General features: G+C 42.7%; 2 protein-coding genes across 2 annotated transcripts in view; both read right to left on the bottom strand.

Moving 5' to 3' along the window:
- SCRN1 (secernin 1) overlaps positions 1–4,066 on the bottom strand; it is a 39,279-nt gene extending 35,213 nt beyond the window's left edge. Inside the window, exon 1 of the mRNA XM_039549519.1 lies at positions 4,023–4,066. The gene's annotated coding sequence lies outside the window, so the exon portion shown is untranslated. The remainder of the gene's footprint in view (positions 1–4,022) is intronic.
- Positions 4,067–14,313: 10,247 nt separating this feature from the next.
- FKBP14 (FKBP prolyl isomerase 14) lies at positions 14,314–24,216 on the bottom strand. Its single transcript, XM_010399370.4, has 4 exons — positions 23,907–24,216; positions 21,127–21,278; positions 18,294–18,421; positions 14,314–17,001 (listed from the first exon to the last, which is right to left on the bottom strand). The coding sequence occupies exons 1-4, from the start codon at positions 24,104–24,106 to the stop codon at positions 16,843–16,845; spliced, it is 639 nt and encodes a 212-aa protein (XP_010397672.3). The 5' UTR covers positions 24,107–24,216; the 3' UTR covers positions 14,314–16,842.
- Positions 24,217–24,572: the final 356 nt, after the last annotated feature.

The raw sequence follows: 24,572 nt of genomic DNA, 5'->3' as shown, positions 1-24,572 counted from the left end.
ACAATAAAAAACTGAGAGGCAGCATATGAGCAAGGGTCCTCAGATTTGGAGCAAGGCTGTCTTACTAGGACAGGAAGAATATATTGCATGGGCCATGCACCATTTATTCTCAACTCTTCCATATTTTTAATGGTGTGGCAAAAGAAAGGTCAGTTACAATTGTTAAAACTTTGTTCAGAGCTGAGTTGTTGGTTTTCAACCTCTAGTTTAACTTTGAAATTAAGATGTTTCTTGTGCCTGAGACAAGCTTGTATTTCCATTTACAAATCAAGCCCAGCATCTTATGCACATAGAGACAGACATGTGATCTCTGCACCCTGCAGAAAAGCAATGCTTCCAAAAACAGAAATGAAAAGCAAAATTCATTCAGCTGCAGGCACAGAACAAAGACAGCAAACTGGAAGGCACAATAATAATACTGTTCCCATCTAAGGAAACACTGAAAGGTTATTTTTTTTTATTCACAATTTGGACAGTTTTAATGCATGACTTATCAGGAGAGAGGAAGGTTGCATGTATTAAGAAATTAGAAAGCACAGACTGTTCCTGAATACAAAGCACAAAACCACACCAGATCCCTGTGTCCCTATGGTTTGGACATTTCATTATTAGACCTTAGTCAAATTGTTTGACTCTTTCCTAACTACCAGTAGATGATGACACCAATTTACTGCTTGAAGGTGCCACATTCAACTGTCCCTCTAAGCTGTGCCTGACAAGATACCCAAGGGGAGTTTAATCAACAGCTGAAATTTAGCAAGACATGCTCAACCCTTTTTTTTTTTTTTTTTTTTTTACGTTAACTACATGCTGAAAATTTCTCAGGAATTTACTCAAAATGGGCAACATCTCAAACTTTGAATCAGGGATTTGGGATAGCCTTTTTCTCCAGTAAATTTACTTTTATTTTTGAATTACGAGAAATAGCAATTCTCTATGCTTCTCTATGCAGGCATAAAATCAAGTTGCACTTCAAAGCTTTACTAAGCTGTATGATCCCTTCAGTCATTTAACTGAACAAATGTATAATAGGCCTGGAAGGAATTGAAAATATTTCTCTTGCTGTATGTGGGAAAATTTAGAATATTCCTGGCAACAGCTGCCAGATTGCTTTAGACAGTCTAAAAAAAATCAGATAGTGGTCATCAAATGAGCATTCTGAAACTCTTCAGCACTTTAAGTCTTAACAAATGGTAAGATTTCAGCTGTTACAAGAGTTTACAATCCCTTGACCAACTAGTTCTATTTTAATTCTGTAATACACCCTTGTCCAAAGTATGTCCTTGCTTTCAAAGCAGGCATCTTTCAAAATAAGACAGGATCTTATTTTTTTGCCCCAAGTAATCTGAATTATGTTAATGAAAACATAGTTCTATTTAAAAACAAATCAGGGTCAGTCACGCAGAAGACAACAGATTTCAGACTCATTTCCATCACGGGCTGCACATACAGGGAAAATTCATTATTTATACAGACTTTTCACTGAGTGAGTGTCAGTGCTCTTAATTAAGTCTCCAAGCAGTCACAGAACTCTATCCCTTTTGTGGCTGCTATCCCAGCCCGCAGTTTAAGATGATATTTGTAACACTCTCCATTTTGTAGGGAAGCACCTGTTTTCTTGCTTCTGCCTTTGGGGCAGAGACCCTTGTTAGGGGCTGCTGGCATCTAAAGCATCTTTGTACAGCACACAAGCTCATAATGAGAAGTTGCTAACTGCTGCAGAACGCTTGGCCGTGCAGCTTTCGCTTTTCCTACAGAAGCAGCACAATCCCGTTTTGCTCAGCCGGGTCCTCGTCCCTGCACAAGGGAGCCTGTCCACCTCCTCGCACAGCTGGCTAATGCACGCTGACTGCTCGTCATTTCAAATTAGCAACGTTGTTACGTTAACAAGGTGCAAACTAAAAAGCATCAAAGTAGCTTGCTGGAAGTCTCCCTTTAGTTTTAAATATACCCTAAAAACCAGCAAGTGTCGCAACACTACCAATAAGAGTTTGCAAATGTTAGGATGTAACGCAGCACGGTGCCAGAAACCAGGCATTTGGGGACTCCACAGAGAGGCAGGTCTGGGTAGCAACTCTGTTTCTCAAACTGCTGAATTTCCAGCAAAGAGAAAAATACACTATGGGGACAATGTCCATCTTCACAACTCTTCAAGCTCATAATACAGAAATTCTTACTAGCAGCTTCAAACATCTAGCAAATTTTCCCACAAGCAAGCTGCGTAAAGTATCCACAGTTGATGACTTCTGTAGGAGAGGGTGGAGAGCCAAATTCAGTACCCTTTACCAAAGATACCAACCTTGGCACAAGTAAATAAATGGAGCTTAAATCATGCTGTACTTTACCAAGAAAAAAAAAAAACAAATAAAAAGTTACAAATGTCTTTCAAAACTGGAAGTGACCTTTAAAAATCGCAAGCCCTAAGCATGAAAAATACTTTTCTGGGGAGGACAAAACTGATACCAAGAAAGGATTTTCATCCACCACATTTGCCTCAATATAACACCTGCCTTTTTAGACTGTCAATGTAAGCTCTGGGACATAAGCTACTTGGAAAAGTTCACAACACTACAAATGGTTTAAGTTAACTTCAGTCTTGGTTCACCTCAAAAAGCAGAAAGTCATGTGTTTGCAGAGATCTACTTCCTAAGTAGAATATGACTGGAGGTCTTTCAAGATTTTGTTTTGCCTGGCTGAAGATTTAGAGTGCATATTATGAACAAAACAGCGTGTTTGGAGGTGCCTTAAATAACTAATTCTAAAACAGCTTTTAGAGCAGTAGTTGAAACTGTAATAGCCTATAAACTAAATGAGCCAGTCACTCCACTTTGCACAAGTTCATGTGTTTATTATCTTTCAAACTACTTAGCATAGACACATAGTTTGCATCACAGAATTTACCAGGTTTACTGCAGCACAATCATTTCTCTGGGTTTATTAAAGTTTGATACCTTACAGGTATGGATGGCTTTTCTCAGTTCTGGGAACACTTTTTCATAGGGATAGATCTACAAGCATGGGTACTCATAGGATCAAGGCCCTAACAAAGCTGTCTTCTGCTTGAGAAGCTGGTTAAATATTTTTTATTTCCCCTTTAACTATCAGTACTGGAGGATGTTTTTTAAGGCAGATTAATCATAGCCTGTAGAATTATTATAGTAGCACGAATAGAGATGTCAGTTTTGCAGGCTCCTGCAGGAAGGTATGTCTGCTCATCAGTGACTGAAACCATCGCATACCCACCTGAGCGTAACAGTATGCTTAGAAAGGCACAGGAAGCCATCTAGGTTTCAAGGTGACCATATGAAAAGGCACCTTCAAGAAAAAGATGGGGGGAAAAAACCCTCGCCGGGTCCTATAAAGAGCAGACGGGAAAACAGCAGCGACTAGAGAGGGCAGCCAGCGAAGACGAGAGGCCGGAGAGCCTTGCTTCGAATGGGAAGGCAAAGGACAGCCGGGGACGGCATCTGCTGATGCCAGCTCCCAACCCTGAGTCCTCCCCGCCCCGGACCCCCGCCCGCACCTCCGGGACGGGGGAGGCGGCGGCGCAGCCACGGTACGGGAGGCCCGCGGACCCCGCCCGGCGGCGCGGTGCCTCCCGCCAGCGCGGGAGCAGGTGCGCAGAGCCTCCGGGGAACATCGCCCGCACCGACTCCGGGAAACCGGCTCTGCGCCATCCTCCCGCGACATTCCCGCTGGTCCCCTCCCGCGCCATCCCCCACGGCTTCCTCCTTCTTCGCCTCCCTACATCCCTCCTTTCCTCCTCCCCTCCTTGCTTCCCTCCCTGTCCACCGCCGCCGCACAGCGCTGGCGGGGCAAGCCCCGCCGGGAAGGTCGCTGCCCGCAGACCCCGACACTTTTCCCCGCGCCGAGAAGTAACACACCAGCCCGGCCGCGCCGCTCCGAGGGGGAAGGGGACGGGAAGGGGACGGGAAGGGGACGGGAAGATGATGGGGAGATGATGGGGAGATGATGGGGAGCTGCCGCCCTGCCCCGCGGCGCTGCCGGCACCGCTCCCGTACCTGAGCCCGCTCCCGCTCCGCCCGCTCCGCTCAGCCCCGCGGCGCCCCGGGCCCCGCCCCCTGCGCGCGCAGCCGCCGCCGCACGCTCCGCGCGCGAGTCCCGGCCGGCGGCGGCGGAGGGCGCGGCCCCGGCCCCGGGCGTGCTGCGGCCCCGAGCGTGCTGCGGCCCCGGCCCGAGCGGCTGCGGCGTCTCCCGCACCGGAGATACTCAAGAGCCGTCTGGACAGGAGCCCGTGCCGCGTGCTTTGGGATGACCCTGCTTGAGCACGGAGGCTGGACCAGATGCCGCACGGTGCTCCCTTCCCACCTGACCCATTCTGTGGTGCTGCGGAGAGGCATCAGCATTTGGCGTCGTCCCTCAGCCCGTCTTGAGGACCAAGAGCGGGCATAAACGTGCCCGTCTCTTTAGGTGTTGGAAGAGAAGGGGCTTTTTTATTCAGTTTTAGTCTTACGGTCAGCTTGTGTTCCTCTGTCTCACACAGAGAGTAAGTCTAGGAAGTGAAGCAGGTGTTTTAAAATATGGCTGCTACCTCATTAACCGGTCAAACCGCTGCGTAAGGAGTTCTCCAGACTTTGCAAAGATGAGGAGATGACCTCGTCAGGAGGAGTTTCCTCAAGGAAAGGGTTGTTAAGGACTGGAATAGGCTGCCCAGGGAGGTGGTGAAGTCACCATCCCTGAAGGTGTTCAAGAAGCAACTGGGCTGGCACTCAGTGCCATGGTCTAGTTGATAAGGTGGTGATCAGTCAGATGTTGGGCCCGATGATCTTGGAGGTCTTTTACAACTTTTGTCCAATCACGTTGATTCTGTGATTGATGACTGAGGACTTCTCTGCTGCTGCATGTGAAGTGTCACAGTGGGCTCCTACTCCTCCAGCAGCTGAACCCCCAGGGACCTCTCAGCTCTTTGGGTGCAGCAGCACCAGCACCACCAGGCCCAAAGCAAGGCAGCACCCGCCATCCATTTGAGGCCTCATTCACAGCACAGCATCCCTCAGCCATGGCATGTGGAGCAGATGGCCTGCTCTCTTTGCCAAACCTGCCCAAATGGGGCTGTCCTCTGCACTCCATCCTCAGCACACAACCTGTGCCTCCATACAGAGGTGAAAATACTTTCACTGCTAAGTAAAATCATGCAGGTCCCTGCACAAATGGTTAAACTGCTAAATATGGTCTAACACGTATGGTTACATGGTGCTGGTATAAGGCAGCACCTTTATGTTTCTATTTCTGTCTTCAAGGAGAAGAAGAACCTGGCTGCACATTCCACCAATTCCAGCCTTAAACCAGACATTTAATGTGCAGAAGAGACTGCCAAGTATGTTTGATGGAAGACAGGAAGGTTAAAAGGAGGCAGGAGAAAAGGTCAGAGAGGCAAGGACAAGCCAGTAGAGAGATAAAAGAGCCTTAAAAGCTAGAGTAATTCACCATGAGAGCAGAAAGAAGCAAGTATGTTAGGTTGGTACTGCAGTAATGCTTAAATATCACACTGCCTATTAGATCAGACGATCTGTTTTAGTAACCTGGCGAAAGAAAAAACAAAAAGCCAGACAGAATCTGCATATGTGACACTACATTAAAAGAAAATATAGAAGGAAAAATTCTGAAACCATATGCACTGAAAAGAATTTCCTCTCATCACCACAAACAACACCATAGGTCTACATGTGTTCAGAAGCTGTGGATAAGCTTTGGACACTGTTGCTGTCAAACTTCAATGCAGACCAAAAGTTGCGGCCCCATTATATAACTAAGAGAGAAAATAGTTTGCTGTTCCCAGTCTCAGTGAATGTGAAATACTGTGGCACTGACGCTTCTGGGGGTATGTCAGTAACCTGAATAGGGTCTAATTTAGAAGTCATTACTTAGGCTTGATGCTTTTGATTAAAAAGCAGGGCTAATCATTAGCAACATGGAGCCCTTCATACTCTTAAGAGTTTCCATTATGTATTTTAAGCAAGACCTTGGTTTTCCTCTGCTATCAGTTTTGCTGTCATCAGAATTACATTTCAATGTGTTTTACCACAGAAAAAGAAAAGACTGTATATCTCCTGCTTAAGTGTGTAACTGAAAGGTGATCTGAGTCACTGAAAAGGTCAGGACTTTATACCAGTTTAATTGTAATAATTTTAGTTGAACATAACAACTCAAATTCCTTGCTCTGGAGTTACATCAAGGATGAACTGCATCACAGGCAGCTTGCTTCTTAGAATCAGAAAGACAGCTGATGAAAAGAGCAGGTGCAATTTAGAAAAGGGTTTAGATTATATCCTATAACACGCCATTTATATTACCTATATTATGCTCACTTAGATGACTAAGTCTCTTCTCTAATTACACTGGAGATGATCATGGCTGAGTATAATCTACCTAAGAATTATTAGACTGTCTACAGAATGATTACATACTGTCAACACAGAAATCCTTGATGCTTCCTTTCTGTGTAAGCTGTCATGAACTGTGTAAAGCAGCAAGGATGAGTGGTTAGAGCACAGTACTGGGAATTGAGAGAGCCTTGGGGTGTATGTTGCTCTGCTGTAAGCTTGCTGCTTGGGTTTGGATAAATCTTGCAGCCTCACAGTAATTAAATTACCTCACACATGAAACAGGGAGAACATTTTCTCAGAGCTGCATCTTTAAAATCTCTCAATGGAGATTACTGTGTAAACAGAAAATACAAAATTATAATAATTAGGACAAAGCCACAATGCTTATCTGATTATTTCCTCTTTAAAAACATAATAGCAGAATGTATGGCTTTTATAAATTTTTTTTCCTCCTGTAAAAGATTGGTTTCCAATGGGATGCAAAATCAAAGAAGGAGGGCAGGAAGGACACATCTTTAGAAAAGATAATTTAAAGAATGTTTTTCCATGTTTTATATGTGAAGGGAAGAGAACAAAAGGCAGATGCTGCAATATACAGCTTAAGTTAACAGTGGGTTTTTTGTTTTCTTTAAACATCTACTTAGCTGGAGATCAAAGCTAGTTCAGCAGAACTAGTACCCCAAAATCATCGAGACACTGCAGCACTAGTCTTTATTTCATCATTTCCAAAATACTTTCCTCCACAAGTTCAAGACAGCAGCAATGCAGGCATACAACGGATGTAACTAATTTTCTCAGTAAACTGTGTTTAGGAGGAGAGAAGTTGACTTCATGTAGATGGTAGAAAATACTATCTAAGGTTTGAAATTATATTAAAAGGCTTAAAATGATAGATTTTGCTGGAAGGGTAGTACAGTCAAGAAAACCTTTTTATTGGTATTCATTTTTGTCATTTCAAGCCACCATCTTAGTCATGTTCTTCCTGGTGGAACACTGATTTGGACTACCTAAAAATCAGATGAACTCGGTTTGTTCAGAAGAAATGTACTTGATTGCTAAGAAGAATTCTAAGCCCATACCCGCGAAGGCATCCCACTAAATTTAAATTATTCCTCTTACAGTCAGTTACAGGAAGAAAAGAGCTTCATATATACAGCAGAGTTAGTAACATTGAAAATGCCTGTGAGACCCTAGATAATAGTTACACCATCGGCCAATAAATTCAGCTGATGTCATAGACTGAACCTAAAGAGCAAGAAGTATCAATGGCACTTAGGAGTTTCTGTTTTGACTATTTTTATATAGTCAGAAGACTGGACCAGAGAACTGAGAGTAATTCTCCCACACTAAAAGTGGCTTCCATCCACAACAAAGAAAAAGGACGGCAGGTGCTGGATTATGATGTAAAATAAAGATGTTGCTTGCTGAGCTCTGTGAATGTTCAAAATGAAAAAGATAGGAGAAATCCTGGCTGCAGCCTCCTTATCCAATTATACCATTGAAGATTAATCTATGGAAATGGCTGCAGCTGTACATAAAATGCAATTGTAGGCACAACGGCAGGCTTAGATGCTGAGCTCTTACTCATGCACCACAGAAGGTGATTCATATCCCCATTACACAAGTGACATAACAGAACACAACTCCTCAGTGTGACAGGGACAGGATGCTGCAAGGACTCTGGGCATGCTGTAGTTACTCTCAGTGTCTAGAAACCTGTTAGGCACAACAGCACTGAACCACACAACCAAGCTGCTCCATTGCCCAGTCAAAAAGTTGCCTACTTCTGGAGTAATGTTGTATCAAAAAATCATCAGTCTCTTGCTTTGTTTTCATAGATTTTGTCATTTTCCTTTTTTTAATTCACAGAAATCTGGGACAGCATATTTATGTTTGTAACTCTAAAAAAGTACCACAAGACACATTTATTAATATTGGGGTTTTTTAATGTGTTAGAACCTCACTTGTAACAACGAGGCTAAAGCACTTGATAATAGCTTAAGACTCATAATAATAAATAGTCCAGGCAGGTGGACTGTCATCCTGAGAGGGTAAGGCAGTAATGACACCAAAGCAGCAGAAAATACAGAGGCAACAGCATTACTTTCTTATGCAATGAGCGTCTTTAATCTTCATCTATGCTTCATGGTTTTGATGCTGCCTGCACAGAAATACTTGTGGCAGGCCAATGAACTGCAAAAGGCATCTCACTTCCCTCTGCAATAAATGTGCTGCAGTAACTGTGTTATTAAAATTACATTAAAATTCAAGCATAGTTTTTTTTTTCTTCTCAGCATTATTCATCAAATTGCAACAAGTTGAACATCAATACATAAGACAAAATACATTTCTGGTGTTATGCAGGTGATACAGGAGTTCACTAAAGTGACTGCATACCTGCAGCAGTTTTATGTCTTATATTATTGTGTTGTGACTGAATAATCTATGTGTAAATTGCTGTAAATTAAATCATAGCTCTCAGAGAAAAGATCGGACAGTAACACAAGGGACAGCAAATTCCCCAATGGGATTTATCAGCCATCTGGCACCGTGCAAATAGCACTCATACAGGGGAGGCTCTGGTTAGTAACCACAGCAACAGGTCTGCTGAGTACTCCTGAAAGTTATGCAGTGTCAGCAACCTTTTCTCTCCTCCCACACACATCATTCACTGGGGGCTGTGAGCAGTGGCATGTCCTTCCTGGGCTACAGATGTTTTTGCTGCAGCATTTTCCAGTATTCCATTTTTCAGGAGACTTAAAACTTGGAGAGTTTTGTTTTGGTTTTTTGTAATATGCCTTCAAGGAATTCTGACTCCAAAAAACTCTCTCCATGAATAAGGTATTTTCTTTATTCATGGAAGGGGTAGATAGCTGCAAGGTGGGAAGAGATCACTAATAACAGAAATATTTCTAACTAAAATAAAAGAAGTACTTTTGGCTCCTGAACTTCCAAAAGGATTGGAAAACTCTGTTTTCTAAAATGTTCACAACTGTCTCTGTCATAAAACAGTCCATGTTTACATAAATGGCCTTATCCACAAGGTTCAACTGGAAAATAGTAGTTAATAGATGGGCAAAATTACGAAGCTCACACTGTATTGTATGTTTCATGCTGGTTGCATGTTATTTCTTATGTACATATTTTAACAGAGAAATGTAAATAATAAATTACCCAGGAGTTCTTAAACTTCCTCATATTTGGTGTGGATATCAGCCAAGAAAAACTGGACGGTATGGAGAGATATTCCCCTGCTTATCTTCCCTGCTATTCCCTGCCAGCCCAAGGGCCCTGGTGTTTTCTCCAAGTCTGCCATGTGAACATGTGAAGCCCAGGATTTAACCCAGCTGCTGGTAGTGACAACAGCAGTGAAGACATGATGGCACATAAGGGCTGAGATACTGGATGCAAAGGTAAATTCCCACCTATCCCGGTATCCCGCAGTGGTAGGGAGGAGAAGAGAAATCCAGCAGGCAAGAATTGTGCAGCAAGATTCATTTGTTTAATTATTTTACAACTCTTTTATAGATTTTTTTTCTTCATAGTCTAATTGGCCAAAGGATCAGCCACCCCTTGGGGGTGATTGGCTAAAATCCTAAAACTTCCATTGTCAAAATATTTTTCTACTGTACCATAAACAAAGCTTTGCAAGGTCGCAGGTGTTCATAGCTTATAGAACTCTGCTAATATCTTCCGTGAGAGAGAAAAATATCTCACAGGACTGGAAAGAAGCAAGAGAAATTCTTGCTAGCTGCATATTTGTATCCACACTCACCTTCTGTAAAAATGAAGGAACATCACCAGTCTTGTCTCTCTTAAGTATTGTGGTCAGCGTTGCTAAGAGTAAAATCCAGCAGGTTGTGATTTCCTTTCAACTACAATTAGTCCATTAGCTACAGACCTACAGAGCCCATTCCCAGAGATGAACACAAAACCATTTTGCATTGCATTTCTGGAATGAAAACCTATTCTCTAAAGACATATTCCAGCAGATTAGAGAGACCAGAGGTAAACTCTGCTATTTACTTCCAGAGAGAGAGCAGGCCAAGCACACAAAAGAAATAGGTGTTACCTAGTTCACTATTTGGGGAAAGAGGCAGAAGAGGAAGCATACCTGCTTTAAAGGAATTTCAATGGCAATAACATGAAAGAGGACAGGATTGATTTAATGCTTCCAGCCTGACTCCCAGATGAGGAATCAATTATCCTGCATCATTTAATCTCCTTATGCAGGTCATGACACAAACTAGAAATTAGAAGCATCGTGTCTAAAATGAAGACAGCTTTTAATGGTAGTTAGCATCAGCCTCAGATTTTTTTAGAGGAAAATATAGCTGGGATTTGGGGAGCTCTGAAGAGTTGGCTCCACTGGATTTCTGCAGTCAGACCCTAATATTTTAAAAGTGGGTTTGTCCTTGTTTACCTAATGGAAATGCAAAGAGGAAAGGAAAGGAAAGGAAAGGGAAAGGGAAAGGGAAAGGGAAAGGGAAAGGGAAAGGGAAAGGGAAAGAAAAAGAAAAAAAAGAAAAAAAAGAAAAAAAAGAAAAAAAAGAAAAAAAAGAAAAAAAAGAAAAAAAAGAAAGAAAAGAAAAAAGATTTTAAATTATCCCTTTGGACAAACTCCAGCCTACAAGGAACATGACCTTCAGAAAATTTGCAAAAAATTATTTACCTGCCATGTTTCAAACTATCCTCTGTCATGGCAACTTTCTCAGATAAACCAAGCTCCTTCTTTTTTTACATCATTCGACAGAAATACTGCATGGTCTCTGACCAGATACAACCCCTAGGTAAACCAACCTTTTGTTGGAATAAAAATTCCCAGGAGGAAGAAATGTGATGCAGTAGGAGCCTCCATCTGAATCCCCCCCAGGCTGGAAGATGATAACCATGTTCTTGTCCCTAAACAGCCTCCTACTGAGATTGTCAATTATATTTCTTGTGTGAAACTGTTGACATAATCAAGCACAGGCATGAAAACAGAAGCAGTATAGCTAAAGAAAGATCCTTATTTTGTCAGAGAGTTATTTTTCCTCTGAACCAGGAGAAAACTAGGACACAGAATGTAAGCATTATGATTAACTTTCAAGAGAAGCTAAAATTATCCAGGATTATACAAATATAAGCAGTTTTTATTTATTTCCTGTTACCAAAAACAATTCAGCATTGAAGACAAATTAAAGGGCTTGGGGTAGTGTGTTTTGGGCTGTGTTTTGGGGATTTTTGCAAAAACTCTACGATGAGGCCAATGTATTTTCAAGAAGTAAACTCTAACATACCTATTCTGAAAATTCTTTAACAGACCTTGGAAGTGTGAATTTAAATTTTGCCTTAAACTCCATACAGGAACTGTCCAAAGGAGTGGTTTATAATCAAAGTCAAATCAGGAACTAGCCTTATTATTTGCAGTCCTTACATCAGTGGCTGCCAGTGCTCTTTCTTCCAAGTAAGCAGATGCCAAAGGATCAAGGAAATAAAATGTTTTGCATTTCCCACATCACTCTACATAATTCTACTCTCTCTGACATTTTCCCTAGCTTTGTGTCTTTTCCCAGAATGCCCCAAAGCAATGAGCTTTCCCAATTGTAGTGGTTAGGTTCAAAATATCCATTACTTACTTATTTTGCTTCTGTGAGATAAGAATTAGGAGAAAGCAAAGCAGGCACAAAACTTAAAAGAATATAAAGAAGTTTATTAACAGACCTAAAAGAAAGAAAAAAAAACCAGACTAAACCTTCAGAACACTTCTCCTCCCCCCACCTTTCTCCCTTCTCCCACTGACAATGTAAAAAGACAACCCTTGAGATTTTCAGTCAGTTTACCACCTCTATAATAATCTTTTTCAGTTCACTTAGGGAGAGGAGTCTCTCTTGCTCATGCTATGGAGACATCTCCACAAGAAACTGTTCTCTTGTGGCTTCAATATCACAGCAAGACAGCTGCCCGGGCTGATACCCACCTGCATCTGAAACTAGGATTTCTGGATCAAGGGATAGAACACCTATAAACAATGGGATGTGGGGAACATGTATGACAAAGGTAATTTAAGGGCTGACCTGTACAATCTATTTTTTACACTGAAGTACTCTGGAAACCAACTATGTATGACTTTCATTGAAGATATCACGAAGAAGAAATTATGGCAGCAATTTGTTCTATATGTACTTAACACTGCAATTTTATGACTCTGTAACATACCTTACTCACCAAAATACCAAAACACTCTGTATTTGGGATATTCCTGGCAGCACAAGGACATACTCTAGAGGGATCTGGACAGGCTGGATCAATGGTCTGAGTCCAACTGTACGAGGTTCAACAAGGCCAAGTGCTGGGTCACATCAACCCCAGGCAGTGCTACAGGCTGGGGCAGAGTGCCTGGAAAGCTCCCCTGCAGAAAAGGACCTGGGGATGCTGGTCGACAGCAGCTGAACCTGAGCCAAGAGTGAGCCCAGGTGGCCAAATAGGCCAATAGCAGCCTGACCTGTTTCAGCAGTAGTGTGGGCAGCAGGATGAGGGCAGTGATTGTCCCCCCTGTACTCAGCACTGGTGAGGCTGCAGCTCAAATCCCATGTTCAGTTTTGGGCCTCTCACTAGAAGACACTGAAGTGCTGGAGTGCATCCAGAAAAGGGAAGGAAGCTGCTCAGGGGTCTGGAGCACAAGTCTGATGAGGAGTGGCTGAGGGAGCTGGGAGTGTTTAGCCTAGAGAAAAGGAGGCTGAGGGGGGAAACCTTATCACTCTCTACAGCTTACTGACGAGGTTGTAGCGAGGTGAGGGTAGACTTTTTCTCCCAAGTGACAAGGCACGGGACAAAAGGAAACATCCTCAAGTTGTACTAGGGGAGGTTTAGATTGGATGTTAGGCAAAAATTCTTCATGGAAAGGATTGTCAAGCATGGGGAAAGATCACCCAGGATTGTGGTGGAGGAACCATTGAAATACCTGCAGGTAGTCAAAAGACATGTAGATGTGGCACTTGGACATGACTGAGTGGTGGACGTGCTAGTGCTGGGTTAACAGTTGGATTGGATGATCTTAAGGGTCTTTTCCAACATACATGATTCTATAATTCTATGACATAAGGTACTGAACAGATGTAAAGTGATTTGTTCACTTCCACCACTGTTTGCCTTGTCAGTTTATCTCAAAAAAGAAAACTTTAAAAAACATTTCAGACTAAAGCACCATTCCTGAAGCTTTGCCAAAAGCTTTCTTGTGTCATTGCATTGCATGTCAAGAATTTTCAAATAAAATGTGCTCTGAAGGCTTCTTCTGTACCTACAGAAGGCAGCAACTCCCACTGTAATTGTTAGATACTGGCTGTGATTGACAGGCTGCAGTTCTAAAAAACATCACTATATATTTTCCTAAATAACCACAAACCAACAAGAAATGTTTGAAGAAGGCTGTAAGATGCAGGAGCAGAGTGGTCTGTTTTGAACCCTCTCCACTTTTTCAAGTGCCATGTTCTACAGATATGCAGTGAGGGTTTGTTTCTTCAGGAGAAATACACCTTGCACTTCACACACAAGCCAGCCGAAACACTCCTGAATGCCACTGAAGTTCCAATATTCCTCCCCACGTCAGGGGACAGGCAGCTGCCTGCCTCTGGTGTCCTGGAGGTTGTTGGCTGGCTCCTGCCGGCACTCCAGCAGTTTGCCCTGTGGATTAACAAGCAAATGCAATTGAAGTTAAAACAGGCAGTGCTACTTCTACCTAGGAAAGCCTTTCATCTTCACAGGAGGACTTTAACAATAGCAAATGATAATCAAGTTGAAGTGACTTCTCAAATCTGCTGCTGGTTCTGCACTTTTAAAAAACATTTTCAGTTCAACTTCAGAATTTAACACAGCTCTCAAGAAAATTATTAAGAACAAAACCCATGCTCTCATTTGGCATAAACCTATACACAACAACAAATAAAGCATCTTGGTCTTGCAGCTTTAACACTCTGCTGGCATTAACAACTACACATTCACTAAAAGTTTATTTTTATGAAATGCTTTAAAAATCCAAGCAGAAGATAATGCCTATATACATTTCACAGCAGTCACTGACTATAAACTCCTTCTTAATATAAAAGAAACAACAATTGGCCCTAACTGGAGTCACATATTGACACCCCATTATTTAATCTTAACTTTTAATGTATTAGGTCAGTAACATGGGCAAATTTTATCCCATGCTTTTATGCTTTCATTCCCCAGCCAGATGTTTTGAGAACATGCTAAACCCTGCAAACAATGATCTAAAACCCTCACAGACCCAAGGTAAGTCTCAGTTCTGCTCTTCCCAGCAGCACACACACACACAGTATTTCCCATTCGGTTGGTTGGGTACCTGACAGTTCCCACATGCAGGCACAACCAGCTTAAAGATCAGCTTCACAGCTATTAGCCCCCCTTGGCCTAGGCTATACAAATTGTCTACGTTCCCCACACAGTCAACAGAGAAAGACAGGACACTGTTTGATAAGGCAGCTATCCCAGTACAAGATAAACAACACACGTGTACTGAGCTGCCCACAGGTGCCCAGTGCTCTGGAGCCTGTAGGGGAAATCAAGACAGCCAGCACAGAACATGCAACCAACCTTGGGCAAGCTGAAGTCAGGCAAGCTTGATTTTCCTAAGTGATGGGAAAAAACATCAATGTGCAAAACCAAGACCAGTCAGAAGAGCTAAATAGGTAATGACTATTCATTATTTCTTCACGATAAAAGAGTAAGAGCAGGCAATGAGCCTAAAACAGAAGGGAAACATTTTCCTACACTATTTTACTGTGAAACTCACTGCCCTAAAAGCACAAGTGTTACTGGGTTCAAGAAAAGCAGACAGCATTACTGAGGAAAAAGATCTAAGGTTACTGAAAACAAAATGCATGGCTACAATTCCCTGTCACTTAGAACACCACCCACAAAATGTCAGATGCTGGAAGAAAACCAAAACAGAACAGCCCAACGCTGCTCACCTTCACCTACAACTTTCCTCTTCCCTCTCAACAGTCACTATTGACAGGCATCTCTAAATGCCCGTCTGCGGCTGAACTCAGTTTAATGAAGCAGTCTTCGAATCCTCAATTGCAACACTAGGTGGCAGGGAAACATCTAACTCACCCACAGCACTGAGAACCTTGAATGCAGTCTCAGCTTGCGGTAGTTAAGGGTCAGTGCAATGCAGCAATCTCGGTTTCATACAACTGGATTTGCTTCGCGTCCTTACATAGCTTTGGGCAACACAGTACAATGCTGTGTTCATAGACCTATAGGTTAGTGATGTCAGAATAAATTCTGTCCCTGAGATACCTTGCCCTCTCATTTAAGAAACCATGGACAATTGCAAAATACTTCTTCCTCTCCAAAAATTTCTTCCTCTCCTCTTTGAACTCCAATTTTGTGTTTGAAATCCTAATGATCTTCACCTCTGTAAAGACACAGCACCATAACATTTACCTCACACCTTTATTTTTCTAAAACTCCACTTTATTATTTAAAATTCTTATCACTTGTGTGCTACTTGTGAAAAATGCTGCAAAGGGGCAATGAAACAAGTTCTGCGACTCACGCAGCTGCATAGCAGACAAGCCCATGGAAACTGTTCTTCAGACCGTACTGATGCTCCTGTCAGTACACTCTCCCTTCTGCAAGAGGAAAAACTTCACACTTGTAGTATTCTGCTCAATATCCCCTTCAAACTGTGAGAGAAAGGCATGATCTTTTCTGATGAATGCTAAGTCTGAGTTTCAAAACAAATGCATGTGTACATTTAAAGGACACCACCTCTGCACTGCAGCACAACTTGCTGCTTTCCAAACTACAGACATTTCCTAGAATGTTGCTGGCAGTAGAAGTGAAAGTCTGACATTTAACTCCTGCTTTGTTCACAAAATTTAACAAAAAATGCAGACAATTATTGCCATGGATGGTAACACTCTCCCTTTAGAAGGGCAAGATCAGCACACTATAACCATTCTTCTCATTCAGCTTTGTATCAGTTTCTCAGCTGTATAAAGAGATGCTGATGCCTTCTACTACATCTTTTAAAAATCTGGAAAAAAAACCCAAGGTCAGCACACTGCTTTTTAAGCAGTGACACACAAGAAGGAAGGTCAAGTAATTAGGCCACAGACTACAAGTTATACGTAAGGTAGCTGCTGAAAGTGATCTTGGCACACAAACAAATCACAGAAAGTCACTGAACTGGATTTTGATTTTTATGCTTGGTAACTGGAAAGTTTGTTTCATTTCTGAAAAATAATTTAATACAAAATTTAAAAAACACTGATGTACAAGTCTTTGCTATAGAAGGAGTACATTTTCACACTTTAAAATACTTTAAAACATTTGTACATAATGAAGAGAAAATCTCTTTTCTATAAACAAAGTGTTTCTTTGCCAACAGCAATTCTCAACTCCAAAACACAGAATTAAGATGACACGAGAATCAGACAGTCTAAGTCACCACTATTTGTGTCAAAAAAAATTATGCCACCCTTTTCTACAGTTCATCATGCTTGTATGTAAATTCCCTTGCAGATATAAACCCATCACTGTCTTCATCTTCTTTATCAAATATGTCTTCAACCAAAGCATCATGCTGGGTGTCATTTACCACTGCTCCATGCTTTTCAAATTCTTTCTTCAAGTAAATTTTCACCTATTAGACAAAAGGTGAGAGTGAACATTTTCAGACTTACGAAAGAATTGATTACTGCAGCATAACAGAGGGATGCTATGTTCAGGATGGTGGTATTAGGTAACAGATACCCTCCTCCTATGCCACTGCCAGAATAATACTTGTCTAACAGATTCTGCAGTCCCTTGGAGTGAAGAGTCTTTAGTGATAGAAGTGACAGTAAAACTAGCAAAGCTGTTGCCTACCTTTATGGTATCTGACTGAAAAAATGAGCCAGGACAGCCTGTCTTCTAATGTCTATACAGTAAAGTACAAACAGCTGGGCAGAAGTTATTAGCTACCAATTGGTCAGAGACAACTTTTCCACATTCCAGCACCCTGACAACCCAGTACATATAAACAGCCACCCCAAATATATACATAAATCTGTCCATAATCTCAGTGTTTGCTGCTCCAGTGGGAAATACTTTAAAAGATTTCTAGACATCTCAAAATTCTGAAGGACAAAGAGCCAAGGCAGGTTTTAAACAGACCACTGGAACACTTACTTACATTAAGCTAGATATTAATGCTAAACAGTGTTTTCAACGACATCAGATTGTTTTTACTAAGTTTTTAAGGTTTAACTTACGGAGATCCCAAGTGTTATGAATTGCAGAGCCTTCTACAAAAACAACAATACCAACATACTCATCTATTAAACAGATACCACTCATGTAAGAACCATGGGCCATGTTTCGGGTCTGTTTTAGTCATTTCACTCTCTGGGATTTGTCAAGGTTATTGCTTACACAGACATTACACACACTGACACTGTGTGATGCATAGTACAAATGATTAATTAGCCTTCTGGGTCTTGTAAACTGTACCAGATGCAAATCAAAAAGAACTCAGTGGTTTATACTAACTTCTCATGGATCACTTTTGCACACTGGAGAATCAGAAGATTGAAAATAAGAGGCAAGCAGATGGTGAATAATGCTGAATACATGTCCTTCACAGAGTGAATGCTATGAAACAGGACTGCCCTACAGCAGAAGAAATTCCAGTTTATTAATAAATCAGCAATTAAATCCAAAAAGCCCCGAAGTCTGGTTTTATTCCTAAGATGCTTTATTTTATCCAAGTCTTCCATAAGCATGCGGCACACATGAGTCACATGCCTATCCTCAGCTTACCAAGGCTCCTTTTGAACCTCCAGTCTGGAATTTTCACTAGGATGCAAGGCTCAGAGCAGTGCAGCATAGATGTGCATTCTTTTTCACTCTCCCATCCTGTTAGATTTGCTCACAAGAGAAGGATAACCCACTCACCTCTTGCTTGGATAGTTTCCAGTCATCATTAAGATCCATCTCTTGGAATGACTCATGAGACCTTGGTCCATTTCTAATTTCTAGAAGGTCAATGTTGAAAATCAGTGTGCTCTCAGGTGGAATTTTTCCTGCCCAAAATGGAGAAAAGTTAAAACCAACTATATATCCAATGCCATATAAAAGCCATATGTGTCAGAGAAATGTTCCAGTAATCCTGGTCATTTCAAAGCATCCTACAGTTTGAACTAGCAAGGATAAGTATCTCTAACAGTGATGACCTCAACCATTTCAGCCTGCAGCCTGGACTCAGAGCAGCCCTTACAGCATATATGCAGCTTTAGATGCAACTAGTTTTGTTGGAGACTAGTAGGTGTTGATGCAAGCTCTTATTCAGCAATTACCATCACAAGTTTATCAAACAACATTCTTGAATCTTCTTTCTTTCATGGCCAGAGCCAGATAAACTGGAAAACAATAAAAGAGACTGTACAGTCAGACAGGCTACAGCCAAGACTAACGGACAGGGCAGCAAGAAGGGAGAATTTAGTACTCCCCAGTACACCATTACCCCGTCAGTCTCGAAATTCCTCTCCACTGCCAACTGATACCTTGTATCTGCTGTTCTGCCACAGGGAAAAACTCTTTTGCAGAGAAGGACAGAAGGGTAGTGACAATGTTGGTCTCCCACAGCAGTCTCTGGACTCAGTGCACAAAGTACTGAGCTATTTCCAAACACACAGCAGAAACTAAGTACCCAAACCTAATCACAAAGCATGTGTTATCACTACATCGTTTTTGATGTAGGTGAACAGACCAGTAACTTCCTAATAGTGCCACAGACCACTCCCCCACGCCACCACACCTCGAGGATTTCAGTTTATCAGGCATTGGCTTTCACAGAGATGCAATATGCCCTCATGCTGATGGCTGAAGCTACTGTCAAAGACCTTTTAGCACATCACTTTGCTCCTTTATACAGAAAGGTTGAATAGGACCAAATATATCTCTATACTGGATGGCAGCACCCCAAAAACTATTTCTTTGCCTTGAGAAAACAGGGAAAAAATAATCCACATCTACTTGTTTGGAGCTATGGTGTTAAATATACCCTGAACTGCAATAACCAATGGGCTTTTAGATTTCTGGGATGATAAACATGCAGAATCTTCTGGAAACACAGGGCATAGTGCCCTGTTTAGGGTTTGGAACACAGGTAATTTTTTTGAGTGTTACAGAAAAAGGCATCTGACTCAAATAATGAGTCAGACAGCAAGCAAGGTGGGAGGCTACTGAAATTATGTGCATTCAGAGAAAGCATGAAGAAAATGAAATAATTCTGTCTTCAAGGGCATAATTTGAAAACAGCAACATAATTATGGCCAAATACTTCAAAGTCTTCCTAAAGCACTTAGCAGTTCTTACAGCAGTTAGCAGTGTTTAGCTGTTTAACCTTCTTGCACTAAACACCGAGGTGAGGCTTGCAAGTCTTTGAAGGACAACTTTAGTGCTTTACATATTAATCAAACAATTAGGGCTGATGACTACATGAGCACTGCAGCATTTCATATCTTTTTGTGGAAAAATGTACAGCTGTTCCCTGCATAAAGACAAATAAATGACAACCGCATGTTCCCGTTCCCTACTAGAAACACGATTACTTCTAATACTGTATCTTGAACGCTGAAGCAGAGCTTCTAGAAAAATGTGTTAAACTGGTACATTCAAGAGAGGAAGGTATGAAGTATGCTGTATGCATGAATACTACCTAGCATGAGGTAATATGGAGTCCAAAGCCTATGTGCAGCCCTACTTGCCAGAAGGTACAGAACTGCACACAGTCCTCACTCCCAAACAGTCTCATAGTGATGGGAGAGAACATTAGCAGGATAGACTATATGTTCCTAGACATTCATCCCTTCTGCTTTGGAACCTTGCACTACCGTAGGTCATTTGTTGCAACTCTTGTCATGACATAGATATTCATAATAATTGCTCAAAATAAGTTAACTAAAACAAATCCCATAAAGCAGAAACAGAACCATTCAAGCTGCCACTTAAGCAACTGCATATTCCAAATCTGGCCCCCCCGTTATAGGAATCTGGAAATACTTGAAAAGAAAAGCCCCAAACACCCTCAGTAGTAGACAGGTTGAGTAAACTCTACAAAGGATGTTTATATCTGTCTGCACAGCAGTCAGTGCATTTTCAGTAGGTGACAACATGACAACATGCCCATGCACCTACACATCTTACTGTGGATAACAGGGACCACCGCCCAAACTGAAAACAGCTCTAAGAGGGAAAGAATTAATGTCTCTATAGGGAGAAATAAACAGTGACTTTTCATTGTATCATCCAAGAACCGGCTGGGCAGTAGTACAAGGTTCTAAAAGAAACCTGCAAGCAAGAATGAGGCTTGCACATGCACATTCATGAAGTATTAGCACAAAAACAGATCCAACAGCCAAAAAGCCAACTGTTACCTAAGCAACCACCTCCACTTGACTGTAAAAGAAGGGAGAAAAAAAAACAAACTAAAAAAAAAAGAAGACGCAGGGAACTGCTGGGCACAGCACTAACAGAAAAGACATTTAGAACATACAGCACAGCAGCTACCATCAGTTTCTGGGGTTTTTTTCCTGCATTCACCACATAGCCACTTAATGGATATTACTGCAGAAAACAAATTTATGAGAAAGAGCACCCAACTCCCTCAATTTTTCTTCTTTAACAGAATCAAACTGGAAAGCTTGCTAACCTCTTAGCCCTAGAATAACATAAAATACAGAGAATAGAAACAATTAGAGCAAGGAAAGGGCTTCACATGTTTTACCTTTCCCTTCTTTTCCATAAGCAAGGGCTGGTGGAATAGTTAGCTTCCGCTTCTCTCCCACACACATGTCCTTCAAACCTCTGTCCCAGCCTTTGAGAGCTTCCCTTATGCCAAGTGTAAACCACATAGGTTGACCATTGTTATGCTTGTGACTGGAAAAGAAAGGAATAAAACACTTCATATTTAAGCATCAAGTTCCACAAAAGGCAGATGGAATATGCTCATAATGTAAATATTTAGTTAAAAACACAGCACTACTCGGTACCTTGACATCTGTAAAATGAAAGACTTACACTTTCAAAGTCTTTAAAACTTATGCTTTGCATGACAAGGTTCCTTGAGAAGTGGAAAGAAATAAAACAACATTTACCTGGTGTGTTTATGACAACACCAATCAACCCAGATCTCCACCTTCACTTCCCTGATCACCTACTTCCACTTGGAAACTGATCAGAGTAGAAAAGCATTTTTCTTAAAAATCTATAGTCAAAGCCATCTACAAACTTCGGTAAATTGCATATCACAGACCAGCATGGTCATGATAGCAATACACATCTAACATGCTTAGAAGAATCAGCCACATCTCTTTCAAAAGAAGCCATTAGGGAAAAAAACCCCAAAACTAAACAACTACATAACAGTCTAGAAAAAAACAGAAACAAACGCATGCAAAACATTCAACTTTAGATCAGGGAGAAAAAACCCTTTCCTGATTTAACCAGGTGGTACAACCCGGACTACTTTCACTCTACTAACAGACAAGGAATTTAAAAGCTCTATTTACTAGTCATGCAGGAAAGGTGTTTAAGAAGAAAACAGAACACTTACAGAAGTTAGTCAGCAGCAAAAACTTTAGAGTGTCACTAGAAGTCCTTTTAGAGAGGCAAGTTAACTACAAGAGAAAATTAGTGAGATTTTAGTTGAATCATCTACAAGAGCATAAACATGCAAAATTGTCTTTTTTTTTTAAATATACAAAAGTAGCCTTCAGGCAGCCTGCAGAGACTTGAGTATTTTGCTGTCTCCCACTATTAACACTTCGTTGATGTTTTACAGGACATCCAGCATTAGCAAGTCGTTGCAGGCTCTTAGACTCCGTAGAATTTCTGGCTCTTCCTCCTATTTGCATTTCTGTGGCTCTGGTATGTTGACTTGTCTGGTCGGGGGCAGGTAAAGAATAGTGAAAAGCTGTGATTGTGCTGCCGGTAGTCGAAGGATGCATGTAACTTTTTTTTTTTTAAAAACTAATGGTTTGCTTTAGAAACCAAACAAATTCATGCATAGCACAAGACCTATTAAAAAGCTGAGATCACATACCAAAACCTGCACCTAAATCACAGAATCACAGAACGGTTTGGATTGGAAGGGACCTTAAAGACCACCCAGTTCCAATCCCCCTGCCATGGGCAGATACACCTTCAGTTAGACCAGGTTGCCCAGAGCCCCTTCCAACCTGGCCTTGAACACGTCCAGGAATGGATCCTCAACAACTTCCCTGGGCAGCCGTCTCACCACCCTCACAGTCAAGAATTTCTTTCTAATAACCTAATCTAAACCTGCACTCTCTAAGTTTGAAGCCATTCTCCCTTGTTCTGTCACTACATGCCCTTGCAAAAAGTCTCCCTCCCATCTTTCTTGAGGCACTGGATAGGCACAATTAGGTCACCTCAAAGCCTTCTCTCTTCCAGGCTGAACAATCCCAGTTCTCTCAACCTTTCCACCGAGGAGAGGTGCTCCGTGCATAACATCCCCATCTTTTAAGGAATGCCACATGGCTCTACTTCCTACAGACTGACCAGAAAACAAAGGCTAAGTAAGATTTATTTTATTACCTTGGGAAGGGAGATAAGCCTTACTGTTGGCGTTCGTCTTGAACAGCATTGTGAGACAGTTCTTCACACCAAACTTTCTGAGAACAGGTGGCAGTTGGGAGGGGCCCCAATGACAAGTTTATGCAGTGTTATTTAAACTCTTTTATCCAAAACCAAATAAGACATTCATGCATTGCTTTTGCTTCCTTGCACACAAGTAAACGCAAGTTTGGGGCGTCTGGGGAGGGAGGAGTGAAAAAAAACCAAAACAAAACACTTGCCCCTGAAAAAAAAACCCTCACAGAGCTACTTCGCAGATGGGTTGCAGACCCCTGTGAGAAGTCTGGATTCAGGAAAGCACGAGCAAAAGAGATCATCTATATTAAAATAAATAAATATATATAGATATATATAGATAAAGGAGCGAGTCCAGAGAAGGCGCACCAACATTATTAGAGGGACGGAGCAGCACCTCTCCTAGGAGGAAAGACTGAGAGAATTGGGACTGTTCGGCCTGGTAAAGAGAAACCTCCAGGATGACCTAATTGCACCTTTCCAGTACCTCAAAGGAGCCTACAGGAGAGATAGAGAGAGACTATTTAAAAGGGCATATAGTGACAGAACAGGGAGTGACGGCTTTAAACTGAGAGTAGGTTCAGATTAGGTATTAGAAAGAAATTCGTTACTGTGAGGGTGGCAAGCCACTGGAACAGGCTGCCCAGGGAAGCTGTTGATGACCCACTCCTGGAGGTGTTCAAGGCCAGGTTGGATGGGGCTCTGAGCAACCTGGGCAGCGTTCAAGGGCACGTCGGATGGGGCTCTGAGCAACTTGGTCTAGTGGAAGAGTCAAGGAATCTTTAAGGTCACTTCCAACTCAAGCCATTTTATGATTCTATTTTATATACATATATATTTCCCCACGCAAGCTCAGCCAACAGCTCGCTCGAAGAAGACGCGCTGCTCACTTACGTCGAGTGAAACATGGAGCCGTCCCTCTCCAAGAAGCCCTCGTAGTGAACCAGCATCATGTCCCCCCACTTGGTCTTCCTGTGGCAGAGGAACGGCTTGTGCAGCACCTCCACCTTCACGTCGGCCGCGGGGGGGATCAGCGCCGCGCCCGCGCAGCCCAGCGCCGCGCACAGCAGGGCGGAGCACAGCAGCAGCGCCATCGCCCCCGCCGCGCTGCTCTCACCGTGCCGCCATCCCGCGCCCCGAGCCCGGCCGGTCCGTCCGACGTGGCAGCGGCGCGCACCGCTGCCAGCCCCCGGCTCCCGACGGCCCGGCACCGGCGGTGCGCGCTCTGATTGGCTCTGCGCAGGGCGAGCTCAGGAGGAGCTGCCGCCCATTGGAGCGCGCCCCTGTCCGTCCCTCAGCTCATCCAATCGACAGGCCCGGACAGACGAGGGAGGTGGGCGGGCCGGGCGCTCCGGGAAGTCACAGCGCCGGCGAGCGGGAGAGCCCCGCGGAGCGCACGCACAATAGAGCCGGCCGCTGCCGGCCGTTGATTGGTCGGCGGTGGCAGGGAGGGCGCGTTCCGATTGGCCGCGAGAGGCCACCTGCTCTGGGCATTCCGCGCCTGCCCCCCGCCCGCCTCTCGCGCCCGCTGGTCACGCGGGCCGCGATTCACAGCGCGGG

This window comes from Corvus cornix, chromosome 2 (assembly GCF_000738735.6).
Source record: "Corvus cornix cornix isolate S_Up_H32 chromosome 2, ASM73873v5, whole genome shotgun sequence".
Lineage (NCBI taxonomy): Eukaryota > Metazoa > Chordata > Aves > Passeriformes > Corvidae > Corvus > Corvus cornix.
Note: the sequence above shows the minus strand (reverse complement) of the source record. Positions and strands in the feature narration are given on the sequence as shown.